This window comes from Dryobates pubescens, chromosome 20, assembly GCF_014839835.1.
Source record: "Dryobates pubescens isolate bDryPub1 chromosome 20, bDryPub1.pri, whole genome shotgun sequence".
Lineage (NCBI taxonomy): Eukaryota > Metazoa > Chordata > Aves > Piciformes > Picidae > Dryobates > Dryobates pubescens.
Window position 1 is genome coordinate 2,759,812 of NC_071631.1, and position 25,613 is coordinate 2,785,424.

General features: G+C 61.0%; 1 protein-coding gene across 1 annotated transcript; it reads right to left on the reverse strand.

Moving 5' to 3' along the window:
• Positions 1–11: 11 nt before the first annotated feature.
• SMAP2 (small ArfGAP2) lies at positions 12–25,445 on the reverse strand. The gene is made up of 10 exons (XM_054170755.1): positions 25,269–25,445; positions 7,078–7,211; positions 6,191–6,276; positions 5,000–5,078; positions 3,741–3,827; positions 2,943–3,021; positions 2,385–2,485; positions 2,114–2,279; positions 1,557–1,879; positions 12–249 (listed from the first exon to the last, which is right to left on the reverse strand). The coding sequence occupies exons 1-10, from the start codon at positions 25,369–25,371 to the stop codon at positions 124–126; spliced, it is 1,284 nt and encodes a 427-aa protein (XP_054026730.1). The 5' UTR covers positions 25,372–25,445; the 3' UTR covers positions 12–123.
• Positions 25,446–25,613: the final 168 nt, after the last annotated feature.

Below are 25,613 nucleotides of genomic sequence, written 5' to 3' on the forward strand. Positions count from 1 at the left end.
CCCCTCCCCCCCAAAACCAAAGCCCTGAATGTCTCATGGAGCAGTTCTGAAGGACAGAAGGCATTAAAAAAAACCCAACCCCAAACCCCAACCAAAAGCCCAAAGGTCAGAGCTGCAAAGGGATCACTTCCAGAGCTGAGTGCTGAGGGACTGACTGCTGCCCTGGGCACCTCCTCCACCCATCGACTGTCCATAGCCCAGCACGCCGCTGGCGCCGTAGAAGTTCATCCCAGCCATCTGCTGGCTCATCTGCAAGAGGGCAGAGGGGAGAGGTCAAGGCTCTGGCAGAAAGGGAGAGGCAAGAAGCAGAGAGAAGCTGCCAGCCCACAGCAGCCCGAGGTCACACTCCTGCTCCCCGGCACCTCGGAGGCCTGGAGTGAGCTCTGCTGAGCACAGGGCAGAGGAGGCACAGCCATGGCCCCCAGCTAGGCCTGGAGTGAGCTCTGCTGAGCACAGGGCAGGGGAGGCACAGCCATGGCCCCCAGCTAGGCCTGGAGTGAGCTCTGCTGAGCACAGGGCAGGGGAGGCACAGCCATGGCCCCCAGCTAGGCCTGGAGTGAGCTCTGCTGAGCACAGGGCAGGGGAGGCACAGCCATGGCCCCCAGCTAGGCCTGGAGTGAGCTCTGCTGAGCACAGGGCAGGGGAGGCACAGCCATGGCCCCCAGCTAGGCCTGGAGTGAGCTCTGCTGAGCACAGGGCAGAGGAGGCACAGCCATGGCCCCCAGCTAGGCCTGGAGTGAGCGCTGCTGAGCACAGGGCAGAGGAGGCACAGCCATGGCCCCCAGCTAGGCCTGGAGTGAGCTCTGCAGAGCACAGGGCAGAGGAGGCACAGCCATGGCCCCCAGCTAGGCCTGGAGTGAGCTCTGCAGAGCACAGGGCAGGGGAGGCACAGCCATGGCCCCCAGCTAGGCCTGGAGTGAGCTCTGCAGAGCACAGTTCAGCTGAGGTTAAGATCAGAGAATTGTCAGGGTTGGAAGTGAGCTCAAAGCTCAGCCAGTCCCAACCCCCCTGCCATGGCCAGGGACACCTCACACCGCAGCAGGTTGCTCACAGCCACCTCCAGCCTGGCTGCAGGGATGAGGCTTCCACCACCTCCCTGGGCAGCCTGTGCCAGGCTCTCACCACCCTCATGGGGAACAACTTCTTCCTCACATCCAATCTGAATCTCCCCACTTCTAGTTTTGCTCCATCCCCTCATCCTATCCCTCCCTGACACCCTCAAAAGTCCCTCCCCAGCTTTCTTGGAGCCCCCTGCAGATCCTGGCAGGCCACAATTAGGTCTCCTGGGAGCCTTCTCTTCCCCAGACTGCACAGCCCCAAGTCCCTCAGTCTGTCCTCAGAGCAGAGCAGCTCCAGCCCTCTGCTCCTCCTCCTGAGATCCCTGCTCTCCAGCAAGGCCTGAGAGCTGCTGTGCAGGCAGGCTGTGAGGGGTCAGCCCTCAGCAGCCCCCAGCCAAGAGGCTGCAGCAGCTGCGGAGCCTCCCGGGAGCAGCTTCAGCGCCCAGCGCCTCCCCGGGCCTGCGCCAGCTGTGTGGGCAGCAGCAGATGCCAGCTCACCTGAGCAATGTTCCACTGAAGCTGCTGTGCTGGCTGCACACCATAGACAGGCTGGGGAAGTGCTGCCATGCCAGCCACGTAGCCAGCCTGCTGGGCGGCCAGCATGCCGTTGGGGACGCCGATGACGGCCGCCTGCACGTTGCCCACGTACCCGGCTGGTATGGCCATGGGTGCCACCATCCCTGTGGCTCCAGGCTGGGCCAGCATGCCCACTGAGGGTGCCATCATGCCTCCCATCATGCTGCTGGAGGGGGCCACTCCTGGAAAGCCAGGGTATGCTGCTGCAGGGTACGCCATCTGAGCCGGGGCCATGAACATCGCTCCTGGGGAAAGGCAGAGCAGAGAGGAAGGGAGGAAGTCTGTCGGGGGCTGAAACGCAGACCTGCACATCAGGCAGCACCACAGCATCCCCTGGGTCACCACCTCCAGAGCAGCCTGCTCACCCTGCTGCTCCCCAGGCCTGCAGGAGGTCCAGCCAGGAGCCCACAGCTTGGCTCGGGCAGCTCGCGGGACACCCCCACCCCCTGCTCCCACACCTCCCTCCTGAGCTCTGTTACCTTGGGCAGACAGCTGAGGTGTTTGGGAGCCATACAAGGAGAGGATGGAATCTTTAGAGAGCTGCTTCTTCCCCACTTCCTCCCCCTTGCCTCCTGGCTCAGGGAAGAGGTTGAGGTTTTCAGGGACAGACCCAGCACTTCCAGCCGTCGGCATGGAGCCAGCGACCTGAGAGAGACACAGCACAAGTGTGCAGCAGCTGGGGCAGGGGCACAGAGCACCTCCTGCAAGCATCCAACCAGGCCCTGACAAGCACTCAGGCTCCCTGCTTACCTTCCTGGAGTCAGAGTTTGAGCCCACAGAGGCAAAGAGATCCAGATCCTTCTCTAAGCTGCTGGGCCTGCCGTTTGTCATGGTGGTCATCACAGGAGCGTCTGGGAGAGACAGGGCTGGGCTGGGTGCTCACACAGATGGCTGAGGGGCAGCCTCCTTGCCACTCAACCCACTGGCCTGACCTGGAACCTGCTTCAGCCAACACATCACTGCCAGCTCCTCACTCATCCTTCTGGTGCTGAGGAGGAGCTGGCTCAGAGGCCCAAGGGAGTGCACTTGTGCTGGGTCTGTCCTCCCAACCTCCACAGCCAGGAGCCATGCTGGGCCTGGACCCCAGCAGAGCTGCTCCTGCCATGCTCCAGGCACCAGCAGGAAGGGAAACTAAGGAGGGGAGGGGGGAAAACCAACTTCCTGCTGAGCTTGAGCTACATTGGAGCACTGAGAGCAAACCACTTTGGTGTTCCCATCAGCTACTGCTCACCTGACAGGGGAAACCAGGAGTGAAAACTCAAATGGGGTGAGGGCACCAAGTGCAGTAAGGGCTGGAAAGGCTCTTACCAAGTCCTAGCAAGTCCATGACTGGCTCAGATTTAGGAGAACCTTTCCTAGACTGTTGTGTTTCTTCTTTCTTTTGAGGCTGAGGAAAGAGAAGAGAGTCACAGACTGCACTGGCTTGGAAGGGAGCCTCAAAGGGCATCTTGTCCAACCCTCCTGCAGCCAGCAGGGACAGCTCCAACTGCAGCAGGCTGCCCAGGGCCACACTGAGTCTCATCTTCAGTGTCTCCAGGGATGGAGCCTCAACCACCCCTCTGAGCAACCTGCTCCACCCTCACAGTGCAGAGCTTCCTCCTGCTGGCCAGCCTAGATCTGCCCTGCTCCAGAGTCAAACCATTGCCTCTCATCCTGTGCCCCCAGCAGGAGTTCCAGGGTTTGACTCTGATACAGTGGAGTCTTCCATGAGAGATGAACCCTGAAGCCCTTTGTGGCTCCCCTCTCTGCAGAAGTGCTTCCAAAGCAAACTACTGCAGAGCACTACAGAGTTTTATTGTCCCCTTTGCTGGGACCCACTGCCAAGCTCAGGCATGCTCTAGACTGGGGAAGAAAAGCAACCTCTGAGGCTGGGAAGCTAAGCAGGGAGTAGCTGGATTCCAACCTGCTCTGCACTGCAAGGCAGAAGACATCTGCTTAGTGTCTGCTGCAGCAGAGGCAAACAAGCTCCTAGCATCAGTGTGACTCAACACAGGCACTGCCATGACAGCAGGCAGCAAATATGCTTCCATATCCAGCTGGATTCTCTCTGCTCTGCTGGAGAGCAGCCCTCCCAGCTGAGCCATGGCCATGCCTTCTGCTCCTTACCATTTTCACCTTCTCAAAGATGATAGGCTCCAGCTTCCTTTCTGACACTGCCTCAGCGCTCCTCTTCCATTTGTCATCTTTTTCCTTCTGCAAGGGAATGAACACAACCAAAGCAGCATCACCCTGAGGGTCCAGGCTCTGGTCCTCACAGCCAGAGGGTCCATGCAGAGCTCTGCCTCCTGCTGGTACTGAGCAGAGAATCAGTGAGGCTGGAAAAGACCTCCAAGATCAGGTCCAGCCATCACCCCCCACACCACCATGGCCCCAAGGGCCAGGGCTGTGTTTCCTGAACCCCTCCAGGGCTGGGGACTCCACCACCTCCCTGGGCAGCCTGCCCCAATCCCTGACCACTCTGGCAGCAGAGAAATTTTCTGCTGGGATCCAAACCTGCAGAGATGGTTCCCAGTCTCCAACCTAAGCATGGCCTGACAAGCTGAGGGGAGACCTCACTGCTCTCTGCAACTACCTAAAGAGGCTGGAGTGAGGGGGGGGTTGGTCTCCTCTCCCTAGTGTCAGCTGATAGGAGAGGAAATGGCCTGAAATTGTGCCAGGGGAGATCAGGAAACTTCTCTCTGCTGCCACAGTGGTCAGGGACTGGCACAGGCTGCCCAGGGAGGTGGTGGAGTCCCCAGCCCTGGAGGGGTTCAGGAAAGCTGTGCCCATGGCCCTTGGGGCCAGGGTGGGGTTGGGTTGAAGTTTGGAATCAAGGATCCTAGAGGCCTTTTCCAACCTTAGTGAGTCTAAGCCTCAAACCTCCCCCAGCTCTGTGTCCTCAAGGGAGGCTTACAGACCAGAGGAGATCTTCAAGGTGGCCCTGAGAAATCCCCTCCCTGGTGTAGAGAGACCCTTTGGGCAAGGCTGATCCAGGCTGAAGGCAGCAGCATGCCAGGCAGGATGGAGAATGGAGTCTGCAGCTGGGTCAGAGGAGAAGGGAGTGCTCCTGCACCAAGGCTGTCCTGAAGTCAGCTCCAGGAGCTGGCTGGACTCTCAGAGCCCTTTTCCAACCAAAAGGATTCTCAGCCCCAAGGAGAGAGGCTAAAGACCTCCTGGCTTTGACTTGAAGCCAGTCCTGCTCTGAGCGAGGAGTTCAGAGCATGGCCTTCAAAGGTCCTCCCTCCAATTGAAACTCCTTCTAGAGGATGACTGCCTGCAATCAGCCCTGGGAGCAGAGCTTAGTGACTAATGCAGGACTGGCTGTGGTCAGCCAGGCCCTGCTCACTCAGAAGTGAGGCAGCCCTGGGGGTGGGGAGGACACTGACCCTGAAGGCAGCGATGTCGATGCTCCGGTCCAGGTACTTCTTCTTCTCATACTTGTCCCGGATGAAGCTCTCCACAGCTCTGCCACAGCTTGTTAAAGACAAATGGATTCAAGAGCAGAAGCCTCACCCAGCTCTCCCCTGACACCTGGGCACGAGGCACAGGCTGCAACCAACCCAAGCCCTGCTTCAGGAGCATCTCCAGCAGCAGCCTGCTTAAAATAATTGAGCCCCGGAGCCAACTCCTTCAGCTCCTCCAGGCTCTGTGGAGGGGGGTTGGGGTTTTTTGGCCCCTGGGTTATTCCAAGCATCAGGATGCTATAATAGGTGCAGGAAAGCAGGGTTTGAATTCCTAGAGTGTTTGCCTCACTGCTCAGTCATCACTGAAGAGCACAAATGTCACTGGCACAGAGGTGAGCCAAGGGCTGGAGCACCTCTGCTATGAGGATGGGCTGAGGGAGCTGGGGTTGCTCAGCCCGGGGAAGAGAAGGCTTCTGGTGGCCTTTCAGTGCTTCAGGGGCTGAGCAGAAAGCTGGGGACACTTCAGGGCAGGGCCTGTTGTGAGAGGACAAGGGGGGCATGGTTTGGACTGACAGAGGGAGACCAGGCAGAAATCTGCTTCCCCTGCGAGCGGCGAGAGCCTGGCCCAGGCTGCACTGCAAGGCCACCAGAAGGCCTCCCTGCAGCCTTCTCTTCTCCAGGCTGCACAACCCCAACTCTCTCAGCCTGGCCTCACAGCAGAGGGCTTCCCATCCCTGCCAGCAGCGCTGTGGCCTCCCCTGGCCCTGCTCCAACAGGCCCCTGTGCTCGTGCCGAGGACTCTCCATCCACGCTCAGCATCGCCAAACCCTCCTGGGTCAGGCCAAAGGTGCAGCTCAGTTTGTCAGACCTGCTCCAACGCTGTCAGCTGCCTGCAGTGAGCATTTGAAATGCTCAGCACTTCCCAAAGCCAGCCTCTGCAAAAATGCATCTCCTGCAGTGGCTGCAGGGGTGCTGCAGCCCTCCACCCTCAGAGCTCAGCTTCGCTCTCCAAGCGAGCAGCAGCCTGGGGGAGAAGCAACCCCCAGAGGGTGCCCAGCTAGGACCTCCTGCTCCCAGCACAGGAAGCTAAACCTCCTAAGCAGGAAGTGCAGCTGCAAAGCAGCAGGATGAGAAGGCTCCAGGAGCTGGCAGCAGCAGAGGAAGAAAGGATGCTGGTCTGTCTGAGGTCTCCTGAAGTTCTCTGGCAGGTAGGCTTCATAGAGGCGATTTGCTTTCCCGTTCCCCATCTCCTGCATGCACTGCAAGGCAGAAACAACTCTTCAGCTGCTTGCTCCCCAGACATGAAAGCTCTGCCACACACTGGCAGGCCAGGCTACCCAGGGGCCTCTCTGTGCTAACTAGAAGGCACAGGCAGAGCTTTGAAGTCTTCTCTGGAGCTGAAAGCCACTCCTGGGGCTCGTGGTGTGAGCCTGCTGCTGCTTCCCCACCGTGCCAGGCACTCAGCCAGCCCTTCCCACCACTGCCACAGGACTTCTTCCATGCCAAGCAGCACATTGGCCACCTGAGGGGAGGCTGTAGCCAGGTGGGGGTTGGGCTCTTCTCCCAGGCCACCAGAACAAGAGGACACAGGCTCAAGCTGTGCCAGGGGAGGTTCAGGCTGGAGGTGAGGAAGAAGCTCTTCCCAGCAGAGATTGGCCACTGGGATGTGCTGCCCTGGGAGGTGGTGGAGTCCCCAGCCCTGGAGGTGTCTAGGAAGAGCCTGGATGAGGCACTTGGTGCCATGGTTTGAGATGGTGCTGGGTGAGAGGTTGGACTGGATGAGCTCAAAGGTCTTCTCCACCCTGCTTGACTCTATTCTGAAGTCACCCTGCATGTCCAGGATCCTGGAAGCCTCCAGAAGGTGGGCAGCAGCCCCAGGCAGGAGCAGCCTTTGGCAGCTGTGGCAGCATTTGCCTTGACCCCCCCTGAGGTTTGCTGAGCCTGAAATGAGGACGTTTGCCCTCCCCACCTGACCTACTTCGAGACCTCCTTCACTCCCCAGGCTTCCCAGGTGGCTGAAGGCCCTCTGCCAGCACCACTGCTCACATCCCACCCCTCACCTGGATCTGCTCTTGTGTCCACTGGTCAAGGTTGACAGATTTCACCCTGGAGATGTGAACCCCCAGGTTCCTGTGGATGCCAGCACAGCGAATGCAGATGAAGACTCCGATGTTCCAGGATGCCCAGCGGGGCCCTGCCGAGAGACACAGAGAGCTGGGCACCACCACACCAGCCTGCAGCTGCCTTCAGCAACTGAGAAACTACCAAGTGAACTGGGACTGAGGGGGTGGCACTCTCCTCCAGCTCAGAAATGGGAGCTGAGACACCAGCAGGATGCTTAGAGGTTGTCTTCCCAAGCATTGTTTTGCTCTTCCACTTTGGAGAGCTCCACTCAAGGCTAACTGCCAGGCTGAGAAGAGGAGGGAGGAGAAGCAGCATTGGAAGCACCCAAGGCACTTCAAACCCCCTGATTCCCCCTTGCTTACAGAGATGGAGCAGTCAGCTCAACACCAGCCTGTGCTCCTGCTTGGAGGAGAAGCTTCCTCTGGTACCCTCTGGGCAGTGGAATGGGCTCCAGGACATCCACTGCTGCTCTAAGGCAAGGCAGCAGAAGACACTCAAGGGGCTGACAGGCACCCAAACCTTCTGTTAGCCCTTCAGGGAGCTACAGCTGAGGCAAGGAAGACAGCACCAGCCCAGAACTTTGGCCAGCACAAGAGGAAAAGAGAGCCAGGAGCAGGTCCCAGGCTGGGCCCCTGCCCCGGGGCTGCTTCTCAGTTCACTCCACAGTTTCTGCAGCTCCAGCACCAGGCTGAGGGTTTGCATGCAGCATTCAGGCAGGCAGGAGAGCTCCAAGGTGTGGAAGGGAGGTCATGCCAGGGAGGTAGAAGAAAACCACAAGGGGAAGGCCAAGAGGCTTGGGGTTACTCAGTGCCAGCAATGCAGCAGCCTGGGGGCAGCAGAGAACTGCCCCCACCTGCAGCCCCCCAGCCAGCAACACCCTCAGCCCCTCTGAATCACACAGCAGGAGGGCTTGGAAGGGACCTCCCAAGGCCAAGCCCCTGCCAGAGCAGCATCCCCCAGGAGCACAGCCAGGTGGCTTTGGAAAGGCTCCAGAGCAGGAGACTGCACAACCTCCCTGGGCAGCCTGCTCCAGCACCCTCACAGTGAGGAAGTTCTCCCTCCTGCTCCCCTGGCACCTCCTCTGCTCCAGCTTGCCCCCAGTGCCCCTGGTGCTGTCCTTGGCCATCCCTGAGCAGAGCCTGGCTCCAGCCCTGCCACATCTTCATCCCCAGCCATGAGGGCAGCCCTCAAGCTCCTCTGCTCCCAGCCCCAGCTCTCAGCCTGGCCTCCCAGGGAGATGTTCCACTGCCTGCAGCAGCTCTGTGCCCCTGGGCTGGACTCTCTCAAGCAGCTCCCTGAGGTCCTTCTGGAACTGAGGGGCCCAGAACTGGGCACAGTGTTCCAGATGTGGCAGAGTAGAGGGGCAGGATAACTTCTCTGACCTCACCACAGCCCTTCTAACCCACCCCAGGCTGCCACTGGCCTTCATGGCCAGCAGGGCACCGTGCTGGCTCTGGGGCATCCTCCTGAAGGCAGAGCAGTTTCAGCAGCAGTCCTCTGTGGTGCCACACAAGCAGCTGCCGCACTGAATCACCTGGCTGCAGCTGCCTGCCAGTCACCCACTTAACACAGACCCATGGAACTGGCAGGGCTGGAAGGGAGCTCAAGGCTCAGCCAGCTCCAACCCCCTGCCATGGCCAGGGACACCTCACACCACAGCAGGTTGCTCACAGCCACCTCCAGCCTGGCTGCAAACACCCCCAGGGGTGAGGCTCTCACCACCCTGGGCCAGCCTGCAGCATGGAGTCCCCATCCCTGGAGGTGTTCAAGAGGGGCCTGGACCTGGCACCTGGTGCCATGCTTTAGCCATGGTGTTGGGTGACAGGTTGGGCTTGATGAGGTCTCTTCCAGCCTTGGGGATTCTGTGCATGTCTCAGTCCCCTCACCACCTGTACAGCCCTCCTGGGCAGCACCAGCTCCTGAAGCCCTTCACTCACCCATCCTCCTGCCCAGCCCTCAGCTCCCTCACCACACCTCCCCCAAGCCCAGGGCAGAATGCACCAGAGCAGGGCCTCAGCCTTCAGGCAGCACCCAAAGGTGCCAGGTGGAGGCAGGCAGGGGAAGGCTTGCTGAGTGCTAAGCCTGTGGCAGCCAAGGTGAAGGCAGGAGGCCTGAGCCCCTGCCTGGGGGATTCTCTCCCAGAGCCACCCTGGGAGCTGTGAGGTCAGAGTGCCAGCAGCATGAGGCAGCAGCTTCAAGGTTAGATTTAAACTCCAGATATATTTAGCCTTCAGAGGGGCTAAAAGGATTAGCAGGCAGCTGGCTCCCAGAGCAGGGCTGCAGTGATCAGCTCCCTGCTGTGTCACATGGGCTGGGGCAAAGCCACTGCAAGCCCCTACCCTGGGGTGCCACCAGGGAGACAGAGGCAGGGCTGCAGCCCCCAGCCCGCCCTGGGGACCCCTCCAGCTGGGAGCAGCAGAGGAGAAACAGCTCAGCAGGATGCCACCCCTGGGTGAGCCCAGTGCTGGGGCAGGGTCACTCTGCCAGGGACCTTCAGCATCACAGCAGGGCTCAGGCTGCCCCTCAGCACCTCTCTGACCCCCCTCCAGGGGCTGGGGACTCCAGCACCTCCCAGGGCAGCTTGTTCCAGCCTTTGAGAAAGCCTTTTGGGGAAGAAGCTTCTTCTGATGTCCAGCCTCAAGCTCCTCAGGGGCAACCCAAACACACCTCCAGCTCTGCTACCCTCCAGTGCCCACAGCCAGGAAGCTAAACTCCTGCAGCACCCAGTGTGAGGGCTGAGTGGGTGCCAGGGCCTGCTGCAAATCTCCCCCAGGCTCCCACTCCCCCCTTCTGAGGCCATTAGGAAGCAGCTCACCCTAGAAACCACATCAGGAAGTGGCCAGCCAAGACCTGCCTGGGGTCAGCTTCTGTAGAGTCACCTCCCCACCTGCAGGAAGCCCCAGGGGCTGTCTGCAGACCTGAGCTTGGTCATTGCAGCAGGTTGCTTCCCCCAAACTAAAGCAAACTGAACCACAGAAGGGGCTGGGCTGGCAGGGAGCTGCACAGCTCAGCCAGTCCAAGCCCCTGCAGCCAGCAGGGACATCCAGAGCAGCTTGCTCAGAGCCCTGTCCAGCCTCACCCTGAGCATCTCCAGGGATGAAGCCTCAAACCACCTCCCTGGGCAACCTGCTGCAGTGTTCCAGCAGCCTCCTGCTGCAGAACTTGTTCCTCACCTCCAATCCCAACCTGCTCTGCTCTCATTTCAAGCCACTGCCCCTGGGGCTGTCCCTGCAGGCCTTTGCAAACAGTCCCTCTGCAGCCTCCCTGTAGCCTCCTTCAGCAGCTCTGAGGTCTCCTGGAGCCTTCTGCAGGCTGATCACCCCCAGCTCCCTCAGCCTGTCCCCACAGCAGAGGGGCTTCAGCCTCCTGATGGCCTTCATGGCCTCCTCTGGACCTGCTCCAGCAGCTCCACGTCCTGCCTGGGCCTGGTGGGGGGGTCCCAGAGCTGGACACAGCACTGCAGGGGAGGTCTCAGCAGAGCAGAGGGGCAGAATCCCCTCTGTCCCCCTGCTGCCCACCTTGCTGAAGCAGCCCAGGGGCCACAGCGACCGAGGGGGCAGAGGGGGCAGAGCGAGGGCACCGTTTGCCAGGGGGGGAAGAGAGAGGGTTTATATGGATAAGGCACTGGAGAGCCCCCCAGCAGTGTTTGTCAGCCCTGCTGAGGAGCTCTAGCTGCCCTCCCAGGCTTTGTGGCCACCAGCAGGCCCCAGCCCAGGGGCACTGCACCCCCTGGCCGCAGCGAGGCTGGAAGCTCCTCCGCAGGGGGTGGGAGGCCAAGGCTGAGCAGCACTGAGCTTGGTAAGCCCCTAGCAAAACCACCAATGGAACTGGGCCCTGCAGGAGCACTCTTCTCAATGGGCTCAAAACAGCTCCCCTGGGGCTGCTGTCCTCACAGCCAGCTTTGGAGCCTGAGCCCCGGGGGGACTCAGCTCCCAGCGGGGCAGTGGGAGCTGGCCGCGGGGCCAGGCTGCGCCAGGGAAGGGCTCAGGGTGGAAGGGACCTCACAGATCAGCTCCTCCAACCCCCCCACCGTGCCCAGGGACACCTCTCAGCTACACTCAGCTGCTCAAGGCCTCAGCCAGCCTGGCCTTCAACACCCCCAGGGAGGAGGCAGCCACAAAGCTCCCTGGGCAGCCTGTGCCAGGCTCTCAGCTCCCTCCTGCTGAAGAGCTTCTCCCTCAGCTCTGCCTCAGCTCCAGCCCTTTCCCCTTTGTGCTGTCTCCAGACAGCCTCAGGCAAAGGCTCCCTGCAGCCCTCCTGCAGGATCCCTTCAGCTCCTGGCAGGCAGCTCTGAGGTCCCCCTGGAGCCTTCTCCCCTCCAGGCTGCCCAGCCCCAGCTCCCTCAGGCTGTGCTCACAGCAGAGCTGCTCCAGCCCTTGGCTCATCCTTGTGTCCCTCCTCTGGCCTCACTCCAGCAGCTCTGTGTCCTTTTTATGCTGGGGACACCAGAACTGGCCACAGGAGCAGCAGAGATTGAGGAGCCCAGCCAGAGCCTCGGCCCTGACCTCTCCAGGCTGGATCAGCCCCATCCTGGGGTTCATTCCTGGCCTGGCAGTGGCTGCAGGAAGGTCATGAGCTGAAGAGCATCCACTGCTGGGTCACTTAGCAGCTGAGAGAGCTGCACTCAGTATTTGGCTGCATGCCTGAGCCAGGATGCTCCAGCAGCCAGCAGAGACTAGAAAGCTATGTGCAAGAAACTCAGCTGCCCAGGCAGTGCTTCCAGGAGACACTTCCAGCCTGCCTTCCATCCCAGCCTGTCAAAACAAACCCCACATACCAAGCTGGGCACACCAGCAGGAGTGAGCAGCTCAGCTGGCAGCAGCAGAGCCTCCCAGGTCTGCCTGAACGCTCTGCCCTTGCTGCAAAGGCTTCCAGTGGCCTCCAAGCCCCCAGCACAGCCTGGCTGCTCCACAGGATGCCTCAGTCCCTCCCTAGAACCTGCCCCAGGGGAGGTTGAGGGTTGGATGCTAGCAGAAAATTCTTGCCTGGAAGGGTTCTCAGGCTGGCACAGGCTGCCCAGGGAGGTGGGCACCACCCCAGCCCCCTGGAGGGGCTCTCAACCCACCCCCAGCCCCCTGGAGGGACTCACAGCCACATAAAATCATAGACTCATAGAATCAATAAGGTTGGAAAAGACCTCCAGGATCATCCAGCCCAACCTGCCACCCAACACCTCCTGACTACTGCACCATGGCTCCAAGTGCCACATCCAGTCCCCTCCTGAACACCTCCCAGGGCTGGGGACTCCACCACCTCCCTGAGCAGCACATTCCAATGGCTAACAACTCTCTCTGGGAAGAACTTTCTCCTCACCTCCTAAACCTCCCCTGGCACAGCTTGAGACTGTGTCCTCTTGTTCTGGTGCTGGGTGCCTGGGAGAAGAGACCAACCCCCACCTGGCTCCAACCTCCCTTCAGGTAGCTGTAGAGAGCAATGAGGTCTCCCCTGAGCCTCCTCTTCTGCAGGCTAAGCAACCCCAGCTCCCTCAGCCTCTGCTCCCAGGGCTGTGCTCCAGACCCCTCCCCAGCTTTGTTGCCCTTCTCTGGACACCTTCAAGTCTCTCAATGTCCTTCTTAAACTGAGGGGCCCAGAACTGGGCTCAGGACTCAAGGTGTGGCCTAAGCAGTGCTGAGCACAGGGCAGGATGAGCTCCCTGCTCCTGCTGGCCACACTGTTGCTGATGCAGGCCAGGATGCCCTTGGCCATCTTGCCCCCCTGGGCACACTGCTGCCTCACATTCAGCTGCTGTCAATCCCTACCCCCAGGTCCCTGGGGGTGCTGAGGATCACAGTTCAGCACCCAGCCCTTGAGTGCTTTGAACCCAAAGGGATCCACTCCTCACCCTTGCCCCAGCTCGAGGCTCTGCCCCCAGCTCGCTCAGCACCAGCCCTGCAGAAGGCATTCCAAGTAAGCCAGGGGCTGGCTGCAGAGGCACTGCTCTTGGGAGGGGGAGGGGGGAAGAAGGGAAGTAAGCCCAAAATAGCTGCTTTCAGAAGCAGGAAGGAGAGCAGCTCCCCACTGGAAGGCTGATGGAATGTTCTCAGTGCAAGGATGCTCTGAGCCCCCAGCTCCCCGCAGCTGCACCGCCCCACTGCCCCCCTCCACACTGCTGGGGGCCTGCAGGCCGCCCCTCAGCGCTGCCTGGGGGCTGGGGGCAGGGAGTGGAGGTGGGCAGTTCTCTGTGGAAGCAGACCAGCCCTGCCAAGAGGATGCTCCCATCCCCTGCTCCCCGCGTCCGGCAGCTCTCGCAGCGGCCTCAGCCAGCGGCAGCCCCGCGCCGGGGGCAGCCGAAGCAGCAGCCAGCCAGGCTGCTCCCACAGCTGCCTTCGACTGGGGGCTTCCTCCTCCTGCAGGGGGATTGCTCAGAGGCTTCCTGGGAGCAGAATGCACTTCAGAGGAGCCAAGACAAAGGCTGCCCTTGCACAGGAGCCGCCCCTCGGGCCGGGCCGGGCAGCGCTGCCGGGCAGGCAGGAGCCACAGAGGCCTTGGGGTGGAAAGGATCACTGAGCCCAACCACCCTCCAGCTCTGCCAAGGCTGGGGCTCAACCGTGGCCCTCCCCAGGCACCACAGCTCTGCATCTTTTAGACCCCTGCAGGGATGGGGATGCAGCCACCCCCCTGGGCCGGGCTCTGAGAAGCCTTTCAGGGAGGAAGTTTCTGCTCACTTCCAACCTAACCCTGCCCTGGGGCACCTGCAGGCCATCTGCTCTCATCTTATCCCTTGTCAGTACACAGAGACCAACCCCACCTGGCCCCAGCCTCCTCTCAGGGAGCTGCAGAGAGCCAGGAGGTCTGCCCTCAGCCTCCTCTTCTCCAGGCTGAGCACCCCCAGCTCCCTCAGCCCCTCTCCAGCCCCTTCCCTGGACCCACTCCAGCCCCTCAGTGCCCTTTAGTTATTAACAGAGCCTAGAGAGCTACAGGGCTGAGCAGGGGCTCATGCAGAAGCAGGCTCAGCTCTGAGGCACTGGTCCCTGCTGCCCCCCAGCTTTGGCACCAGCCCAAGCTCTTTGTGCAGCACCTTTGGAGCCCAGGGATGCTGCAGCCAGAGCAGCTCTGCAGCAAGGGGCCTGCATGTGGAGCTCTCTCCAGGGGAGCAGTTCAGTGGCTCAAGAACCCAACTTCATGCCAGCCCTTGGCAGAGGCAGGAGCTGCTCTGGAGCTTTTGCTTTGTCTTGGGGAGGTTTCTCTTCCCCTCTCAGGGGAAGATTGCTGCAGTAATTACAGGCTTGAACCACACTCTGCAGGCAAAAAGGAAGAGCCAGAGGCATGCCTGGGGGATGAGAATGTTGCTTCCAACAGCAGCTTGGAGCTCTGCCTTGGCAAATCCCATTGGTTGTATTAGCAGCAACCAACACACCTCCTCCTTCCCCAGGCCAGGACCTCTGCTACAGCTGACCTCCCTGGCCAGGCCAGACCAAGCTGGGACAGGCCTTGGGTTGGAAGGGACCTTGAAGATCACCCACTTCCAACCCCAGCACCACTGCAGGGACACCTCAAGGCCTCATCCAGCCTGGCCTTCAACACCTCCAGGGAGGGGCCAGCCACAGCCTCCCTGGGCAACCTGTGCCAGTGTCTCCCCACCCTCACTGAGGGGGATTTCCTCCTCATCTCCAGCCTCAATCTCCCCTCTTCCAGCTTCAATCCACTGCAGGATGTTGGGGGTTGGAAGGGACCCCTGGGGATCATCACATCCAACCACCTCTCACTGACCACCCTCACTGAGGGGAACCTCCTCCTCATCTCCAGCCTCAATCTCCCCTCTTCCAGCTTCAATCACAGGATGTCAGGGGCTGGAAGGGACCCCTGGACATCATCAGAGCAGGGCCATAGGGTCTAGCAGAGGCTGGCACAGGAGTGCACCCAGAGGGGTCTCAGCTCTCCTGCCCCAGGTCCCTTGCCTGCGCTCTTGCAGTGCCCTTCAAGCACCGCAAGGCTGCTCCAAGCTCCCCCTTGAGCCTCCTCTCCTCCAGCTTATCAGCACTGCCTGATCTGAGTGCTCAGTGGCCTTGCAAGCAGCTGCCCAGCAGAGGCTGAGCTGATGAGGTGGTGGGAAGCCTGCAGGGGCAGCCTGCAGCAGCCAGCTCCCGGCTGGTCCTTCGCTGCCGCAGCCGGAGCGAGGGGCAGGCAGCGAGCAGCTGCTGGCAGCAGCAGGGTGGGCACCTTCCTGCTGCCCCCCCGGGGTGGGCACCCTCCTGCTGCCCCCCCGGGGTGGCTCAGCACTGCAGTGAGCACACTGTGCAAGGCAGCAAGGCCAGGCAGAGCCTGCAATGGGAATCCGCTCGGGAGGGCTGCTAAACGTCACCGAGACCAACCTGAAGGGAGAGAGCCCAGCCAGGTGCCATCACCCAGGGCTAGGCTGGGCTCTCCAGGCTGGGCTCTCCAGGCTGGGCTCAAGCCACTCCCAGGCACTGCTGGGGTAAAGCCACCACATTCCCAAGAGCCCTGAATTCCCATGGCTCAGCTTGGCAGGGACCTCAGAGCTCATCTCCTCCAACCCCCACAGCGTGCCCAGGGACACCTCTCAGCCAGACTCAGCTGCTCAAGGTCTCAGCCAGCCTGGCCTTGAACACCCCCAGGGAGGAGGCAGCCACAGCCTCCCTGGGCAGCCTGTGCCAGAGCCTCACCACCCTCCTGCTGAAGAACTTCCTCCTCAGCTCCAGTCTCACCCTGCTCTGCCTCAGCTCCCAACCATTCCCCTTTGTGCTGTCTCCATTCCCCCTCAGGAAAAGTCTCTCTGCAGCCTTCCTGCAGGATCCCTTCAGCTCCTGGCAGGCAGCTCTGAGGTGCCCCTGCAGCCTTCTCCTCTCCAGGCTGCACAGCCCCAGCTCCCTCAGCCTGTTGCCCACAGCAGAGCTGCTGCAGCCCTGGGCTCATCCTTGTGGCCTCCTCTGGCCTCACTGCCACAGCTCTGTGTCCTGCTGCTGCTGGGGACACCAGAGCTGGAGGCAGTCTTTGAGGTGGAGTCTCAGCAGAGCAGAGTCCAGGGGCAGAATCCCCTCTCTTGCCCTGCTGGCCCCCACCACCCCCTGCCTCTTTCCCCCACCCACCTCCCCCCCTCTTTTTTCTTCTCCCACTTTTTCTCCCCCAGCTTTTCTCTTCCACTCCCACAGCTGCCCAAAGGCCTTGTCCTAAGGACAGGGCAGTGCCTGGCCAGTGAGGCCCAGGAAGAGAGGGGAGCAGCTGCAGGAGGCACTGAAGGCTCTCTCTTCCCAGGCAGGGCAAAGCTTTGCTCCAGGACAGACTCTTGAACAGCTCCAACCCTGCCCTGCATTTCCTGGGACACAAAGCCCTCAGCACTGCTCTGGATCAAGCTGGAGGGGACCAAAGCTATCCCTGATTCTCTGATAACCTATCTGCATGTTTTGGAGGAGCAGTTACCTTCCAAGTGCAGAGGCTGCTGTGCAGAGGCTGGCACACCACTGCTGGGCATGCCTCATGCCTTATGCAATCCCTCCAGCAGTTACTATAGGAACCAGCCTTAAACTTAACCCTCACTGAAGTTGCAGCTGGTTGAGAGGAGTCCTGGCCCCCTGGCAGGGAGGTTGGAGTAGGTCCCTTCCAACTTAATCCACTCTGATTCTGTGCTCTGACAACCACAGAGGGGTTTTGGATGCTTTCACATCACAGAACAGGTTGGGAGGGACCTCAGAGCTCATCTCCTCCTGCAGGGGGGCAAGGACACCTCTCAGCCAAGGCTCAGCTGCTTAAGACCTCATCCAAGCTGGCCTTGAACACCCCCAGGCAGGAGGCAGCCACAGCCTCCCTGGGCAGCCTGTGCCAGAGGCTCACCACCCTCCTGCTGAAGAGCTTCTGCCTCAGCTCCAGTCTCACCCTGCTCTCCCTCAGCTCCCAACCATTCCCCCTTGTCCTGTCTCCATTCCCCCTCAGGAAAAGTCTCTCTGCAGCCTCCCTGCAGGATCCCTTCAGGCACTGGCAGGCAGCTCTGAGGTCCCCCTGCAGCCTTCTCCTCTCCAGGCTGCACAGCCCCAGCTCCCTCAGCCCTTCCTCACAGCAGAGCTGCTCCAGCCCTTGGCTCATCCTTGTGACCCTCCTCTGGCCTCACTCCCACAGCTCTGTGTCCTCTCCTACCCTCACCACAAGCTCTCCACCTCACAGGTGGCAGAGTACAGCTGGTACAGACCACCAGCAGGAAGGCTGAGAGGGTTTGCTGAGATGTCCTCTGCTTGGAGGATTATCTCTGTTATCTATTCCTGGCAGACATGCATCCCTCTGGGTGTGACTCAGAGCTCTGTGCAGCTCATTCCTTCCTACCACTTCCCCCTCCCCAGGCACAAACCAGCTCCAGAGTAACCTCCCCCCACTCCCCCCCCCAGCTGCTGTTTCTTTATGGCTGGAGTGGGAAGCTGCAGCTAATTACAGGTAGGTGTAGGTAGGGTTAGGTTCACAGCTAGAGAGAGCTGTGCCCCTTCCCTGCCAGCCTCACAGCAGGGCAGCTGGATGCCTTCAGAGGGGTTGAGGTCAGCCTCAGGAAGGCAGCTCCCAGCACCAGCACTGCTCTGTGCACAGGGCTGCTCCCTTCACTCCTAAGAGCAGAACAGATCAAAAGCTGAAGAGGAGATGCTGCCTCAAACCCCAGCATGGCAGCATTGGAAGGGACCTCTGGAGCTCACCCAGCCCAACCCCCCCTGCCCCAGCAGGGCACCCCCAGCAGGGCACCCCCAGCAGCACAATGCCCAGGGGGGGTTGGAAGCTCTGCAGAGGAGGAGACTCCACAGCCTCTCTGGGCAGCCTGCTCCAGGGCTCAGCAGCCTCACACCAAAGGAGTTCCTCCTCCTGCTCAGATGGAACCTCCTGGCTTCCAGCTTGTGCCCACTGCCTCTTGTCCTGTCCCTGAAAAGGGTCTGGGCCCAGCCCTCCTGCTGAGCACTGCTCAGCTCCCCCCTGGGGCTGCTCTCCTCCAGGCTCAGCACCCCCAGGGCTCTCAGCCTTCCCTCCTCACAGAGCTGCTCCAAGCCCCTTCAGCATCCTCAGAGCCTCCACTGGCCTCTCTCCAGTAGTTCTCTGTCTCTCTTGACCTGGGGAGCCCAGAACCAGACCAAGTACTCCAGCTGTGACCTCAGCAGGGCAGAGCAGGGGAGGAGAGAAGCCCTCCCTCGACCTGCTGGCCACAACCTTCCCACTGCCCCCAGGCAGCACTCCTGAAGGCACTGCAGAGCATTGTGACTGCAGCTGAGAACTGCAATGAGCACAAGAGGCAACATCCACCCCCCCTGGCAGGCTCCTCTTACATAAGGCTGAGCTTTCTCCTCACACAGGATGTTCCCAAGGCAAGCTGCAGAGCTCCAACACTTTGGGGCTGGCTTTTTTTGCCCCCCCCTGGTGGCTTTTCTTTTGCAGCCCACTGCAGGCAGGCAGTGTAAGCATCACTGCCTCAGCTCTCCCATCACCACCATCATCATCATCTCCCTCACATGCAGCTCTGCCAGGCAGCTGTTTGCAAAGCTCCTTTTCCTCCTGCTTTGACAGGGCAGGAAATCCAGCTGCAGTTCAATGGCCTGCTGCTGGAGGAGCTGAGTCACAACAGATTCCTGGTGGCTGTCAGCAAGGTGCTTTAGATTCCTACCACTTGGGCTGGGCTAAGCCAACTGGAACCACTCCCCTGCCTTCCCCATTCCCCTGCCAGTCACCCTCCCTTAAGTGGAGCTGCTCCAGCCCCAAGCTTTGAAATCCTGCTCTTCCTGCTTCCCCCACCCCACTCTGAGCTGCCTCCCAGGAGGCACTGCCCAGGGCCCCCTCCACCAGGACCAGCTCTGGCTGCGTGCTGTGCCCAGCAGGAAGCTCTGCAGCCCAGCTTAGAAGAGGAGGTTGGGTTTGGCATGGGACCCACGGCTCTCACAAGACACAAGGGGTGAAGGGAAGCTTCAGACAAACCAGGAGCAGCACAGGGCAGCCTCAGCTGATGGGCAGCCAGCAGTCCTTGCTGGTGCTCCCCGAGGAGGAGCCTGCAGTCCTGACGCCAGCCCCGCTGGATCCAGGGAGCCTGTGGGACAGATGGGACTGGAGGGGCAGAGGGGGGAGTCTGGGAGAAGGAGAGAATCAAAGAGCATTAGCTGCATGTTCCACAGGTCCAGCACAGAGCTGCAGACTCAGAGAAGAATGCACCCAGGGCAAGAGCCACTCAGCACAAGGCATCTCCCCTGCCCTGGCAGGCATCTGAAGGCCAAGTGCAGCTCGCAGCTCACACCACAGCCCTCCATCTACCTTGGAGCTTCGGCCTCCAGGCTCACCCTGGTGTTCAGCAGCCCATCTCCAGAGAGATAACCAGGGCAGGCTGCTCAGCAGCTCTGCTGCCTTGCACTAACACACACAAGAAACCACAGCAGCAACCCAGCCACCCCCAGGAGGCACAAGAAGTGCCCTGGCAGAAGAGGCTCTGCTCTCCCTCTTCTCTTTCCAGGGCTTTGGGGCAAGGGCTTCACTCAGCAAAGGGCTTCACAACACATCCTGGGCATTCCTCACCCCAGCTCTTAGTGAAGATCACCACTCCACCACCTCAGCCATGCTGGGAGGGGATGCTGGCTGGGACTCCCTGCAGAAAGACGACCTGGCCACTGGGACGTGCTGCCCAGGGAGGTGGTGGAGTCCCTGTCCCTGAAGGGCTTCACAAAAGGCTTGGCTGTGGCCCTTGGAGCCAGGGTTTGGCTCTCAGGAGGTGTTGGGTGTGAGGCAACAGGTTGGACTCGATGATCTCTGAGGGCTTTTCCAACCTGGGAGGTTGTGCTTGTGAGCAGGAAGCTCAGCATGGAGAGCACTGAGAGCTGCACATGGGATCCAGGAGCCTTTGACAGCTCCTGCAGGGGGAATCCTTCACAGTGGATGGAGCTGGAAGGGCACTTGAAAGGCAGAGTCACAGGATGGGTTGGGCTGGAGGGCACCTTCCAGGCAGAATCCCAGACTGGCTTGGATGACCTTAAAGCTCAGCCAGTTCCAAGCCCCTGCCGTGGGCAGGGACACCTCCCACTGCCCCAGGGTGCTGAAGGCCTCATCCAGCCTGGCCCTGAACACCTCCAGAGGGGACATCCACAGCCTCCCTGGGCAGCCTGTGCCAGTGCACCACTGCCAAGAGCTTCTCTCTGGTCTCTTTGTGCCCAGCACAGCTTTGGGGGTGTGCTGAAAGGCCTCCACTGAGCTCCTGAGGCCTGCCTCGATCAGGTCATGAAGATGCCTCTCTCAGACACAGAACTAGTCACCCCTGAGCTCCACAGGCAGACAGCAGCCCAGCTCCCCTCTGCCCCAGCACAGGATGGTAGCCCAGGGGGCAGCCAGCCACTCAGCCTGCATCAGCTGCCCCCCAGCTGCCTCGGGCAGAGCATTTGCAATGCAAAGAGGAAGCAGCAGCAGGGGAAGGACCTCACCCAGCTTCCTCCCAAGCCAGGGCCTCTGCCCACAGCAATGTTTACTGCTGCAGAAGCACACAGAAGAACCCCAAACCCAACAGCCCAAGCTTGCTTTCAGTCTCCCTGCCCTTTTTGCTCCCCTCCAGCACCCTGGCCCACCTAGGGAAGGCACCAGGCTCAGCCCTCTGCCATGTGAGGCTCATCTCTGCAGCTCTTAAAGAGCCATGGGAAGAGAGCAAAGTGAAGGCACCCCTGCCCCCAACAGCTTGCTCCAAGAGCAGTCCTGGGGAGAGTGCTGCACCCCACAGAGGTCACCTTGGCTCCAGACAGGAGGGGAGGAGAACATCCTGGAGGAATTGGTGCTCCCTCCTTATCACCTGAAGGGATCAGACTGGGACTCACTTCTCAGCACTGCCTGATGGAAAGCAAGGAGTGAGAGGAGCACAGAAGGTTTTGTCCCCAGGCACTCCCTCTGAGGGCAGAAGGGACTGAAGGCAGCCAACTGTTTACCAGCATGGGCACAGCAAACAGGACCTGTTTGCTGGGCTGGTCCCAGGGTGCAGGCTCCAACCAGCAGCCCACATCAGAGGGCTGATGCTCCTCAGCACGAGGCCTGGAGCCCACCACTGAGGACTTCTGCTGGGCAGGAAGCGAGGTGGGAGCCAGCAGCACTGCAGCTCACTGCCAGGGGCACTGCCATCCCCTCCAGCTCTGCAGAGAAGTGCAAAGAGCAGAGCAGTGACAGCCAGCAGGCAGCCAGGGCACTGGCAACAGCCACAGGGGCAGTGTGGTGGCACCTGAGCAGCCCCTGCCTGGCTCACATTGAGCCCCAAGGCCACTGCCACCACAGCCAGAAGGCAGCAGAAAAGCCCAGGGGGTCAAAAGGCAATGCCCTGGTGCCAGAGTGTCTTGAGAGGTGCTGCAGCAGCTGCCAGCTTCTGCTCCCACCCTCCAGCTCCTGCAAAAGCCATGGAATGCCAGCAGGCAGTGGCTTGGAAGGGACCCCCAGGGGGCACCTTGGCCAAGGCCAGGGCAGGCAGCAGGGACACCTCCACCTACAGCAGGCTGCTCAGGGACCCAGCACGTTCCCTTGGCTGTCTCCAGGGCTGGAGCCTCAAGCACAGCCCTGGGCAGCCTGCCCCAGGGCTCCACCACTCTCACTGTGAGGAAGTTCCTCCTGAGGGCCCAAAGCTCCTGCTGAGGTTGCATGTGAGCTGGCAAAGGGGAAGCTGGCACAGGAAGCCTCCCCCTGCCAGCACCAGCCAGCCCTCCCCAGCACCACTGACTCAGGGGCCAGGTGCCAGCTGTGACCCTGGCAAACTGCTCTGCCCAGGCCTGCACAGGACATCCCTTCAGGGGCTGCAGCCTGGAAGTGGCCCAAAGCAGAGCCTGCTCAGACAGGGAGCCCCAGGCAGCGCTGGGGGTGTGGAAGGAAGCCATCTGGAGGTGGCACACACCACGTGGCCTCCCAGCAGCACAGACAGGCAGAGAACCTTCAGGCAGCCATCTCTGAACCAAAGTGTGGCTCTCCCTCTGCAGCACAGGTAGAGCTCAGAACATCAGGCCTGGGAGAGCACCACAGCCAGCCCCAGCAACCAAAACACAGCCCAGCGTGGTGCTGTGCCTGGCACCACCTGCCAGGCTCATGCCTGGAGACCTCCCTGGCCACAAACTCTCTGATGTTGCCCCCAGGAAGGAGATTTCACAACCCCCTGAGTCTCATGGGCAGTGGAGAATTGCTCTGCCAGGACCACAGAAGCCTTCTCCTCGTGGCTGAAGCAGCCACAAGCAGCTCCCAGCTCCAGTGCTGAACTGCACACTGAATCAGTGAGGCTGGGAAAGGCCTTCAAGAAGAAGTCCAACCCTTCCCCCTGCTCTACCAAGCCCACCACCAAACCATACCATGCACTGCTTTGGGTTGGGGCTGGTCACTCTGGAGAGGAGAAGGCTCCCAGGAGACCTAATTGTGGCCTGCCAGGATCTGCAGGGGGCTCCAAGAAAGCTGGGGAGGGACTTTGGAGGGTGTCAGGGAGGGATAGGACTGGGGGGGATGGAGCAAAACTAGAAGTGGGTAGATTCAGATTGGATGTTAGGAAGAAGTTGTTCCCCAGGAGGGTGGTGAGAGCCTGGCACAGGTTGCCCAGGGAGGTGGTGGAAGCCTCCTGCCTGGAGGTGTTTGCAGCCAGGCTGGAGGTGGCTGTGAGCAACCTGCTGTGGTGTGAGGTGTCCCTGCCCATGGCAGGGGGGTTGGGACTGGCTGAGCCTTGAGCTCCCTTCCAGCCCTGACAATTCCATGATGCTAAACCTCCACAGGGCATCCACAGCACTCCCCTTGCAGTCAGCAGGGGCAGGGATCAGGCTGCCCAGACCTCATTGAGCCTCACCAGGGATGGGGCCTCAACCACCTCCCTGGGCAGGCTGCTCCTGTGCTCCACTACCCTCATGGCAAAGCACCACCTCCTCACAGCTTTTCATGGCACCAGGGATGGTGACTCCACCACCACCTTCCTGACAGCCTGGCTTTTAAACCCCCCTAAATGTCCAACCTAAAGCTCCCTTGGTGCAGCCATGCCCCCTTCTTCTCTCACAGCTTCCTTGGGAGCAGAGACCAGCACCCACCTCACAACAAGCTCCTGTCAGGAAGCTACAGAGGGTGAGGTGGTCTCCCCCTCAGCCTCCCAAGGAGCTGGAACACTGCACTTGCAGGCTGTCCTGTGAGGAGGAGAACTCAGATAACCACAGCAGAACATCTCACCTGGAACTGGGATGAGGATTTGTTTCCCCAGCACATGCACCACTGCCTCTTCCCCCCCTCAAGGAGACAAGATAAGGCAGCTATTTTTGTCCTTGGCACTGCCATCAGGAGCCAAGAGATAAGTGGCTGGCAAGTGGGAGGCATCTTGTGCTCCCTGCCAACAGCCTGCTGTGGCCAGCCACAGGCAGGTGTGCAATGCCCCTCAGGACGTGCTGCCTCCAGGGTAAGGCAGCTCCTCACCAGCAGCTGGTTGTGTTTGGGGTTCCCATCAGAGCAGGGCTGCAAACCAAAGCTCAAGGACATCATCCTTCAGCGTGGTTCAGTGATGCTCTCTGCAGGCTTTGGAGGTCATATGGAGGTGACCAAGCCTGCCCCTTACAGATGGGCACACCAAGAGCCCCAGCTCATGAACTGCAGCTATCAGGAGACTCAGAATGGGTTGGGTTGGAAGGGACCTCAATGATCAGCCAGTTCCAACCCCCCTGCCACAGGCAGGGACACCTCCCCCCAGCCCCATCCAGCCTGGCCTTGAGCACCTCCAGGGAGGGCACATCCACAACCTCCCTGGGCAGCCTGTGCCAGTGCCTCCCCACCCTCACTGCAAAGTATTGCTTCCTCATCTCCACTCCACACCTGCCCTCCCAAAGCTCCCATCCATTGCCTGTCCTCCTATCACTCCTATTGTGGAAGAAGCCTCAAGCTGAGATCTCCAATTCATTACAAAACCTCATTCAAAGAGCATTTTGGGCAGGCATGGGCGAAGCCTGGACCCTCCTGCCACGGGAAAGCACAGCACTTGCCGGTGGCCAGCCCCAGAATGGCATTTGCATCACCATGGAACAAGCAGCAGTTGTTTTGTTCATCTGTTTGGTCTTCTGTGATCCAAACATTTGCATCCGACTTCCTCTCCACTCCCCTCCCACTGCTTTCTAAGACAGGTACAGATCACAACATGCCTGGAAAGCAGCACCGAGTGGAAAAGGAAGCACAGGGCACCCCCCGGGAAGTGCCTCGGTGATTCCTCACTCCAGGGCTCGGTCACAGCTCCTTACAGGCTGCACCTCCAACCGCTGCCTCCCCTCTGATCCTCTAAAGACGATCAGCAGATGATCTCACCATCAGCAGCTCCCCTTCCAGCTCTGCCTCCCAGGATGTGACTCCCCGGCTGGAATGCCCTCCAACATTACGCAACAGCATCTTTCCTGCTTCCTCTCAGCACCCCGAGCCAGCTCCCCCGGAGCAGCCCCCGCACCCCGTGAAGCGATTGCCCCCCGCCGCGGCAGAGCGAGTGCCCAGGGAGGCGGTGAGGCACCAGACGATGACCTCGGGCCGCTGTCTCCTCAACTCGCCTGATAAGCCGGAGCTGCGGAGCGGGGCTAGAGGCGCCGGAGCCGTTTCTCTGCCAGCACAAGCGGCTGCGGCGCGGACGCTGCCGCTGACAGCGAATCCGACTCTGCTGAAGCCAAACCTGGGGGGAGGCTGTCTTTGAAACACCGAGCGGCTGCTCAACCCGAGGAGAAGCCACCAGCTGTGCTATGAACCCCAACCGGCCGGGGCCTGGCTGCAGCGGCCTCGGGCTGCACCACTGCCCGCAGCCGGCGCTTTCCCTGCCCGCTCTCGGGGGAGACCGGAGCGTGGAGCTGCCACCCCCCAGGCCCGGCCAGGCTTGGGCACCTGGAGAAGCCCTCCCTCCTCGGCTCCCGGGCAGGGGGTCATAGAAGAGCCCAGGGAGGGAGGGAGGCAGCGCTCCACCACGCACCGGTACCGAGGGGCTGCCGCCTGCGCCGGCTCGGTCCCACCAGGCCCCGCCGCCGCCCCCCCCAGCCAGCGCGGCCCGCGGGGACGTGGGAGAGCGGAGGTCCCCAAGTGCCCACCCACAGCAGCAAGCCTCAGGATTCGGAGCCAGCAACCCTCTCCACGCCGGCACCGAGAGGGTGGAACCCGCACTCAACCGTTCCCACCAGGCCCCATCGCCCCCCTCTGCCGGCGCGTCCCACCAGGAGGCCGGCGGTACCTTTGGCCTGGCAGTCGGCGCAGTACTTGTTCTCCTCCTCCACCAGCAGGCTGGCCAGCACCGCCTGGTACCGGTCCACATCGCGCACCGACTTGCCCGTCATGGCGCGGCCGGCGCTGCCCGCCCGCGGGTCACGGCGCCGCCGTCCCGGGCACCCTCCGCTTCCTGCTTCCGGCCGGCGGCAAGGGGGAGGCGGGGCGAGGGGAAGGGAGGAGCCAATGAGCGCCAGCGCGCGCGCTTTAACGCCTTCCCCCCGCCCCACCCCGTCGCTGTTGATTGGTTGCGCCGGTGGGAGGGAACCAATCGGAGAAAGGTGAGGTGGGGAGGGGGAGGCATGAAGGGGTT

What these genes read in the sequence shown, in the direction of transcription:
- SMAP2 (XM_054170755.1), bottom strand. Translation starts at nt 25,371, where the DNA reads ATGACGGGCAAGTCGGTGCGCGATGTGGACCGGTACCAGGCGGTGCTG. An exon ending in TCTTTGAGAAGGTGAAAATG is followed by an intron (nt 3,022 to 3,740) that starts GTAAGGAGCAGA and finishes CTCTTTCCTCAG; the next exon opens with CCTCAAAAGAAAGAAGAAAC. An exon ending in CAAACTCTGACTCCAGGAAG is followed by an intron (nt 2,280 to 2,384) that starts GTAAGCAGGGAG and finishes TGTCTCTCTCAG; the next exon opens with GTCGCTGGCTCCATGCCGAC.